Raw genomic sequence first — 10,598 nt, forward strand, 5'->3', positions numbered from 1 at the left:
ATTTAATTCCCCATGACTTTAACTCGTTTCTTCCTACATTTTATGGCAATAGCGATAAAAGACGGTGATTCGATTGTTTCGCATCTTTAAGCAATGTTTATCTTGAATTTTGGGACCCTCTAGTTATCGCAAAAAAGATCGGACAAGAAACTCATTCATGTCAATATTTACTCCAGAGGAATTATTTCAAGAAACGTTTTCTTCTCCACTTGAAGCTGCAGACTGCCTTTAAAATTCGATGATCAAACTTCCAACAATGGAAATGGGCGATTAACCTAGGACTAAAGTCCAGTTATAATATACTTCCATTCCTTAATATTTCAGTCCGTCAATGCTTTAAATATTCTGCCTCTGAAGTTATCTGACAAGGCACAAATATCAAAAAGAATGCATAAATTGCTTTCCAAAAGACTTCAATCCTAATGGTACCTCTGCTACAGGAATAATAGTTTCTTCAAAACAACCTTCTCCAAACAAGGTTCTAACTATGCTTGCTTACTGTTCTGTCATAGGGAAGTATCATGCATTATACATGTTGCTAAGGACCATCTACACTCAATGAGAAATCCTATGGTGAACTCCTCCCAAATAAGTTTTTCGTTTGAAGTGAAAACTCAAAGATTTCCGCTTCTGGACTTGTCATAGAGCTATTTCTACCAACAGACATCTCCAAAATTATTTTCCATAGAAGTACCTCAGATAATATATTGACTTTTATTTAGGATACTAAGCCACTGCAAATTATGCTTCAAAATTTTGTAGATGATAATAACCACACAGGCTGGTAAAAAACTAGGCTCTGATACCACTGAAATATCCCCAGTAGATATTTACTCGTTCTTTCCCAAAATAATATTTAGAGTTCAAGCATATGAAAATGCGTTACATACCCACAGTATAAAACCAGTAAATTCTCATAAAATTCCTTAAAACATGTTATTGCATTATACAACAACAATACAATAACCAGCATTCAAAGTCCAATCTTAAACACAGTTTCATAGTTATATTGGAATACTAAGAAAATAATTTGTAAGTACACACAAGACACTTGATGTGATGTCTCCGTAGACAATGGGTTTGCGTCCATTGTCTGCCAGCACGATAGGCTACGTCCTCACACTGGCTGAAAGTTGAAGCTTTTTGAATAACTCTCGCAAGAGAGAAGCTGAAATCTAAATCATAAAACGAGCATAACTCAATGAATGAGTCTCTCTCCTTTTAATCCACAAAGTTGTGACTCTTTGACTCCCTTTCTGACTTTTCGTCTTATCTCTCCTTGTCATTTTTATTCCACTTTGTAATACTAAATTGACCTTTTATAATTTGAATCCCACACTCTCAAAGTCAATTTTAATATTATATGAATGTCTTTAAATTTTCTAATGTCCCAAAAAGGGGACATAACATTAGTTAACCACAATTTAAGTCTGTTGGCTATTGTTTTAGGTAGAATCTTAAAAAATAGTATTGTATAAGGCTATGCGTCCGAAGTCTTCTAATTCTGAGTAATTGGATTTTTTAGGTACGGGTGTAATGAAAGTGTTGTTAATTTCGGATAGGATGGTCCCTGAATTATGTGTAGCTTCTAGGGCCTCAATTATATGCCAACACTTCTGAAAGAGTTTTGTATTGAATCCATCTGGGTTTGGTGCTTTGTTTGGGTTCTATTTGTTTGAAAGTCCATATATTGTTTAGCCATTGATTTTCTTAATATGAGATTAAACTTGGAATGACTTTTAGCATTTCTTGTTGTGCTATACGATTGGATCCATTATCATCATTGCAGACTTTTTCAAACTAGTTGACAAACTCTTATGATTCCTTCAGGTTTTGTTGCCCAATTTTTGTTTGTGTCCTTGATTTTTGTTATTCTGTTGATTGTTCTTCTATTTTTGGTGCTATTGTGGAATTTTTTTTTGTGTTCATGTCTCCTTCAGCCAGCCTCATCTCTCTAACTTTTTGTTTCCAGAATATTTCTTCCCTTATTTAAAATGTCCCCATGTTTAGCAAGTAACTCCTTTTCTTTATAATAGCTTTCTTTATTCATACCATTTGTTACCACTACTTGATAACTTCGTCTAATGCCCCTGTTCTATGGATAATTTTTCTTAAAAATTATTATTAAGATGTTCTCTATTCCATTGAAGTTTATTTTTAAGGGATTTTTATTTTGAGACAAAACAAAACATCTTTGATCCTTCAAATGATTCTTCATTCCACCAGTTTTCTATTAGTTTCATAAATTCTTATGTTGAAACCACATATTTTTGATACTGAATGGATTTGTAGTGGGTTTAATAGGTTCACTAATGTTCAATTTAATCAGAAAGTGGTCGGACCTTGGTAATAATAGTATTGACCTTGCTAATAATAGTATTTCTTATTTTAATGAAGAATTGAAGTAGTACCTAAGCCCCCCTTTGAAAAAAAGCCCATCTCCCCTTCGAAATAAAGCCTATCTAAGTTCTCTGCTATGTGGCTGAATTCTGCCCTTTTGTTGTTCTAAGTAAAGTTGCCATTTGTACTTTTTATGTCAATGAGATTGTTATAGATTGCCCACTGGCTGAAGTCCTTTTGTGACTCTGAGATGATAGAGTAGCCTCCAAATTTCTCACTAATATCCAGAATTGCATGAAAGTCTCTCCCCAGGACATGGCTATCTCTGCTATATTGATTAATATGATTGCTTAATTCTGTCCATAATGTTAGCTTTTGGTTATTATGTGTCGGTCCATAAAACATATGCATTGGTGATAATAAAAGTTTTGATTGGAGTTTATACATTTAATACTACCTAACATCCAATTATTGCTTTTGGTTTACAGTTCCTGGGGTCCCATATTATTGCTAAACCCCTCGAAGCCCCTGTTCATTCTACATAATATGCCTTCCAAATTCTTATTCTGTTATTCTGTCAGTCTGTTTCTGCTATACTTAGTTTAGTTTCTTGAATTATAATTATTTCCACTTCAAATTTAGTTTCTTGAATTATAATTATTTACGCTTAAAATAAATTGAAATATCTTATAATTATTCGTTTGTTTGTTAGGGGTGTTAATACCTGACATTCCACATTGTTATCTTCATTGCACCTTGGAAAGGAACTGCCCCTTCCCTACATAAAATAGATCCTGTTAGTTTGGCCTGATTTTCTCCATGTCCAGCTTTATGTCTGAGTTCCATAAGTGATTTCCGGCCTCTCTTTTTGGTCTTTTGACAATTATTGATGCTTCTAGTGTTTGCTTTGTAGCCGCCATTCTAGTGTTAATACCTGACATTCCACATTGTTATCTTCATTGCACCTTGGAAAGGAACTGCCCCTTCCCTACATAAAATAGATCCTGTTAGTTTGGCCTGATTTTCTCCATGTCCAGCTTTATGTCTGAGTTCCATAAGTGATTTCCGGCCTCTCTTTTCGGTCTTTTGACAATTATTGATGCTTCTAGTGTTTGCTTTGTAGCTGCCAACCCCAGCTGTCTCACTGATCTAGCTTTTGGTAGATTGTTCTGTGATTCGAGGTCTGCTTCTTCCTCTGTTTCCAATTCAGCCCTCAATGAACTTTCTATAATATTATTAAAATTTATGATATCATTCTCTTCTTCATTTTGCTTTGTCTGCTTACCTTCTTCTTGATCCCTTATTTGTGTGATATCTTGTTTGGATTGAGTCATAATTGTTGAACTCATTACCCTTTTTGACTCTGTTAGAAGTGATCTGGTTCTGTCCTCTGCATCCTTCTCCTGTATATCTGATGTTCTTATTCTTCTCTTTAGCTTCTCTGCAGTGCTGCCTTCTATCTGATTGTAAATGTCTGTCTCTAAGTCCTCTGTGTTCTCTGCTAATTCAGTTTCTGGTTGGAGTTTGGATACTCTGTTGGTTGGTTCTAATTCTTTAGGCAGCATATCATTCCTGTTAAAACTTTTGTTGGATGCAGTTGATGTGCTTTGTGAGCATCTTGCCACAACAGCATTTGATTGCAAATATTATTATGGACGATATTCTTGATCAATTTGCTAGGAATTCTGATATTTTCTCTGATATCTTCTATATATGAGTTTTGTTGTTTGCATATCTCACATTGCCTCATTTTATTTATTCTTTCATCATAATTGTTGCTATCATGGACTCTTGTTTTTGTAATCAATCTCATAATATCCTGTGTTAAAGTCTTTGCTGGTTCCTCCTGAGTGCTATTTCCGTTGTCTATATCTGTAACCTGATTCTGTTCTTGTCCACCTTCACTTTGGTTTAGTTGTGGATGGTTTATTGTATTATCTTGTTCCCCCTCTTCTTCTACGATTTCTCCTTCCTCTATGCGTCTCTCCGGGATATGAATATTGTTTGCTAGTCGGGTTGAATTTCTCCTTTTTCCTTCCTCTAAGTTCAACTTTTTTCCGAACTTTTACTGTCACTGTTTTCTAATAAACCATATCCTTACAATTGATACCTATTCTTCAAGCAATCATATGCCTTGTAGTTATAGGCTGTCATAAGATTCGTCGAATTTCCGAATTTCAGCGATTTTTCATAAGATCTGATCTTGCTATATATATATATATATATATATATATATATATATATATATATATATAGAAGATTCAGATATAGTAAGATACTCTATATCTTATTATTTATAGCAAGATACTCTATATCTATCTGATCTTCTGAATCTTCTTTCGTGATTATCTTTATATATGGTCTTTTTGTGCATATTGAAGGTTCAGAATTTCCTGTTATACATGTGAAATAATTATGTTGAATCGAGAAAAAGAGTTTGGATTGACCTAAATATATGTTCTAATTGCAAACAAGTGAAGAATCTAGTTGTAAATAATTAGTGGTTGAACAACAGGTAAATTTCTTTTCAAAGAACTTCCTGACCAAACTATCAATCTGTGGCTCCAATGGTGGTCCAAAAAAGTAGAAATAAAAATACAGTGGAAAATCACTCGGTCAGTTAACATGAGGATATGTATTTAGTAATGTATGGACTGAGTAAAAGAGGAGATTTAACATAGAACACTGGCTAAAATATGGAACTGGCTAAAATATGGAACACATCATTAGAATAATAACACAAGGTCACGTTATAGACTTAAGATACAATCTAGTCAAACAGATTTGACTACAAACATGTTTTGTCTGAATACCATAAAACAGTGGAACATTTCTTATTAATTTGAATACACATAAACAGTATTTCCAATTTGGACATGGCAGGCCACTTCAGGAAGGCAGATTAAAATTGAACTTCAATGGTGCTTTTGTCTCCAACATTGGGTTTGTTGGCCAGGTAGGTGTAATCTCAAATCATGAAGATAAACATATTATTTCCAACCAAGAAGTTATACATGTGCAACACCAAAAGGACGACACAACGAAGTTGTGAATGCTCTTGGAAGAATGATAGTCACACCAGATCCAAAAGGCAATCTGATTGTTAACAACACAGTCAATGTTTTAATTACATAAAAATTGAAGTTTTGATAGCCCTCCTACATTTTTCCAAAATTTTAATGATAGGTAAGGATGTTGTGCACTCCTAACCACATCTTCTGTTAACATTTTTCCCTTGCTCCACCACTTTCATCCTAATGATCAATCTTCATATATTAGAAGTGATTACTTTCTTCCTTGTTGCCGGCCACAGCCTATCAACAACCTATTTGCCGTCTTCCAGTTTATCCATATCTAAATTCCTGCAGCTTAAAGATATTTTATGCAACTTTTCATCCGCACACACAACTTTAAAAGCCACATCCTTCGTCTAAAACACTGCCATGTTTTGTCAGCTGAGATCCAAATCACATGGAAATTTTTTCTTTCATGTTTCTTTCTACACAGTTCGGAGTTATTTAGGTTTTTTTGTTGTCTAGCCTTTGTTTTTAATCGTTAATGTCAAATTTTTCGTAGTCACCAAGGTACAAAAGTAGAAATAGACCCATTTACTGTAAATATTTTGACATGAGTTTTTCAGTTATCAAGGTACAATAGTACAGGCGGAGCTATTTACTGCACATATTAATGTCACGATTTGGTTGACTTCTAGATGCTTTCTGTGGGTGTGTTTGAAGTTTATCCTGTTGTTATGGCTTGGAGAATAAGTGATATTTTAAAGAATGATATTTAGGGGCACTAAGTTATAGAGATCTTTGGACATGGCGTATCCTTAACCAATATGGTTTTTAAGGCAGTTACCTGATATGCTGCGTTTATTAATTTGTTTTTGTATTAGAAGGTGAAATATATGTTAAAGGGGAATTTTGAATGGTTTTATCCCTGTAACTTGCAATGGATTAAAGGCAAAAATAACTACTTGACAACATGCTTTCACACACCTTATTTACAGAGAAATTACTGCTTAACCTTATAACTATGCTTATAGAGAGAATGTCATGTAGATTGTTAGAGAATACATAGCTTCTTCACTAGATTGATGCCAATGCTTTAAGGTTAAAGGTTCCTTTAGTTTTTCTTCTTGAGGCCATGAAGCCATATCATGACGTCATGTGACAGAAAACCTCCTACATTGCTTCTAAACGATGTGATGGAAATAAAAAATGTGGGTTTAATGACATGCAGTATGTTTCCTACCCCTTCACACCTATCTCACCCCACAGCATTTTTTTCCCCCTTTGGTTTGATGAGCTCTGTTATTTGAATTTTGCAGGCACTGGTGGGTACCCCTTCATTGGAAGAGGATGGGGATTTAGAGAATGACAATGACACTATCATGCCTTACATTTCCTGTCGGACTACAGGGACAAGGGAACTTCCTTTTCAGGAAATAGATGATAACACATCAGTGCCTGTTAGAAGATCTTTGAGGCATACTATGATAAAGAGGACAGGCGAAACTGAAGGCTCGCCTTCTAGTATGAAAAAGGCTAGAAAAGACATTGTCGATCTAGAAACCACAGAGCTCTCATCTCAGAAGAATGGAAATCAGGAATGTCAGCAGTTTTCTGCATCGCCTTTTTTTGATAAAGCAGCTGATACAAGAAGTCCACATTTTCATCAGGAAGCATTGATTAATCAGAAATCATTTGAGACAGGAAAATCAAAAAGGTTGTCAGGACTAAGAAAATCCCAGAGGAAAATTGACACTCATTTGAATAATGTGTCAACTGGTGAACGAAAAGATGAAGATACACATGGTACAGTTGCGAATGATGCTGAAATCCCTGAAAATGTAATTGCAGAGAAGGGGCAGCAGAAGAGTTGCCAAAAAACAAACCCATCTGTAGTAATTAATGCTACAATTTTGAAGGCGCCCACTGAAGTTAATCCAAATTCAAATGTTATTAATGTGGAACCGCTCAGTCTAAGTCGCAACAATATAACTTCATGCACCTTGGAAACAAGGAAACCACTCCAAAAAAAAATGCTAAATGAAACATATGCACCAATGTTAGACAAAGACATTTCAATGGAAAACACAAATTCATGCACACCTTCAGGGTCCCCCAGTGAAGGGGAAAAGATATTTACAGTTACTATTCCCCACCTGGAATATGTTGGGTACGGTAAAGCTGATCAAGGGAATTCAGGCAGCTTACATGGGAGGGCATCATTGAGAAAATTGAAACTATTGGCTTATCACTCTGTGCTGCAAGCATTATACCTCCAGGGTGCTCATAACTGGAAACATGAATTTCTCCTCACGAATCTTCGTGAAGCACTTAGTATTAGCAATGAGGAGCACTCAATTGAATTGAGGCGTTTAACAACTGCTAATTATGACTGAACTTGATCTATCATGTTTTTAGTAACAGTTTGAGACATATTTGAGAGATGCGAGTGTTTTGGATTGAGATTGTTTTAAATGATGTGGATGTTATGGAATGACTTATGCAGATGATGCCTACTAGAAAATTTTGTGGATTGGTCTGATCGGAGTTAACAAAGAACATAGTTCTTTTCAAATTAAGTTAATGTAAATCAGCAAGTGGTTAAAAATTTCTCACCATCTAAAGCCTCTTGAGATGGTTTTTTGATATGTCGAAGACAAGTTGAACTGATTGTGTTCAGCATAAGATCTTTATACTATATTCTGTAATAGGTGTACTGAATCAAGGGATTAGTTTGTCTCGTTCATCAATAGTTCTCATGTTTTAACTGAATTATTTGCAAAATAGTTTCTATGAGATACAGAGTTTCAGAATTGTAGTTTAAGTCTTCTCAATTCTGGCATTCTTCCGTTCTTTAATAGTAATTTTAGTATCATAAGAGGTAATGTAATTGGAAAAATCACATCTATGGTGAAAATAATGTTGAAATCAAATGATTGCTATATCCAGAGCTGAAAAAACTAGCTATACCTAGTTGCTTAGGGTTATTAGTTTCTTCAATTCAAGGATGAAAACCAATTATGTCATGCAAATGATGTAGATGACCTATAAAACAGGGATTGTCCAAAAACTGATTGGTTACAGTCAATGTTGAATTGAATAGCCTTGTATTTGTTTAACATATGTTTGAGATGCTGGAGAGCCTCGATGTCAAAGATAGATTGTAGGTAGCACTTAATAAGGGTAGTGCCTTTTCAAAGAAGGCAAATAGATCAATATTCATGTGAGAGTACAACAATTATGACACCTGCTCTTTGTAACAGAGCGGGAAAAGTTGTTTGATATTTTTAAAACGCAATCATGGAAAGAATCTAATTTGTCAATAAACTGCATATTGTTAACCATCACAAAAAGAAATGGCAGAACCCGGATTTAGTGATCAACTCGAGTCAGGCAAGTTATTTGAATGTATGGAGTGTGCTTATTATCACACGTGGAGACCATTAATTCATCCTTTGAATGTGGGATTATGAGCACTACTGTATATGTTATTGGCAGATTAGAGGCTCATTTGGGGCAACAACTCAAATTTGGTATATATCGTTGACTGTTACTTGGATTGCCGTGGGCAAAATAGTGCATTTTTTTGAGTTGATTGGGATCATGTGGTTGCAAGCGAATTCGACTCAACAAGTGAGTTTTATTTGTTGTTCTCGACTCTTTTACCTTGCCAGTGTCTTCTGTCATTTAATTTGTGTTGTCTACATCATATATGTTTCACAATTTATTTTTTCCTTTGACTATGTGCCACATATACCATGATTATGTACCAGAAATTTAATGAAATTTCTCTTTTATCGTTCGTTTTGCTTCTGAACTTGACGAGGGTAGGAGTCAATATGGTAAAGCAGGGAAAATTACGATGTCCGATACAATTTGAATTTCTTAAAAAAATCGAGCGAGCACATGGCAATCCTAATCTAAATACACCTTTGCCTTTTCACAATGACGACCGCAAGAGAAACACATTCAATAAGGTAATTGCATATTCGATTGAATATACAAGGATGAAAACCAATTTAAACAGTTCCTCTTTATTGGAGTGTATATATCTGGGGTCTATATTTTTGTTTTCATCAAATCTCTTACATTCTTTGAAAGAGATTATATCCAAAATGAAAATCCTTATGATTATTTGTTTTTGTGAAAAACTATTAGGCATCCTTAATTGCTATAAATGTTTTTCTTTCAAAATGTGGTTTATGCTCTGTGCTTGAAGAGATTTTTTCGAACTAAACAATTTTGCTAGTCTTATTGGTGATATGGTAGATGCGAAATTTGGAAGAGTGAATAATAAAAGAATGGAAAATATAGAACTGAAACAAGGATAAATAACAGAGAACACAGCACAGATTTTATAGTAGTTTACAAATTGGCTATATTCACTCTGAGCAGACTAAAGTCTTTGTTAATCTCAGTTTAAAAAAAATGATTTTCAGCAGCAGTTGATTTGAATAAATAAACATAACAGCTTTATCTAGAATGTGAATGCTGAAGGGACTGTTGGAGGGAAAGACAAATCTGTTAGACTCCACTTATCCAACAATTACCCACTCGAAGTCAAATGTCTGCGGCACCAGAGACTTTCCCCTGCTTTGCTCATAATGTAACATCTTGACGATGCCGAGAGAAGCTTGACAAAAGTCTTTTAACTTCTGTGGAACAATCTTAGTACATCAACAAGATTTTTTTTGGCAATGCACCTCTAGTTAGTGCATCAACAAGATTTTCTTTTGTGATGCACCTCAATATGTTTGGTATGACTATGAAAGGCAATATTCTTTGCTAGGTGAATAGAACTATTGCTATCACAAAAAGAGTTAAACTAAATTACTTACTATCTAGCTCACCAAAAATAACCACTGCAACCATATCATCTCATTTGCTCCTTCAATGAGAGCAATGTATTCAGCCTCTATTGTAGAAAAAGCAACCACCTGTTGCAACCTTGAAATTGGATTGATTGCTGCTTTAGCAAATATAAATACATAACCAGTAGTTGACTTTTGCTTGTCTAAATCACTGGCCATATTAGAATCAACAAAAACTTTCAGCGAGGCATCCCTCCCACCAAAAGACAACAAAATCAGAAGTACCTGTGAGACACCTCAAAATCCATTTAACTGCATTCCAATGTGATTTGCCTGAGTTATTCATAAATTTGCTTACTACACCACTAAGCAATATTTGTATGAGTGTATGCTATGGCATACATGAGACTACCTACAACTCAATAATATAGAA

The 10,598-nt window shown here is 34.8% G+C and overlaps 1 protein-coding gene across 1 annotated transcript in view; it reads left to right on the forward strand.

Annotated features, from left to right (window-relative positions):
• LOC149573074 (uncharacterized) overlaps nt 1-8,104 on the forward strand; it is a 43,033-nt gene extending 34,929 nt beyond the window's left edge. The window contains exon 2 of the mRNA XM_089814252.1: nt 6,674-8,104. Within this exon, the coding sequence (XP_089670378.1) occupies nt 6,674-7,750 (1,077 nt within the window). The 3' untranslated portion in view covers nt 7,751-8,104. The remainder of the gene's footprint in view (nt 1-6,673) is intronic.
• Nucleotides 8,105-10,598: the final 2,494 nt, after the last annotated feature.

The sequence above is a fragment of the Cupressus sempervirens genome, chromosome 2, assembly GCF_028749045.1.
Source record: "Cupressus sempervirens isolate cs-2001-9-10 chromosome 2, ASM2874904v1, whole genome shotgun sequence".
Taxonomy (NCBI): Eukaryota; Viridiplantae; Streptophyta; class Pinopsida; order Cupressales; family Cupressaceae; genus Cupressus; species Cupressus sempervirens.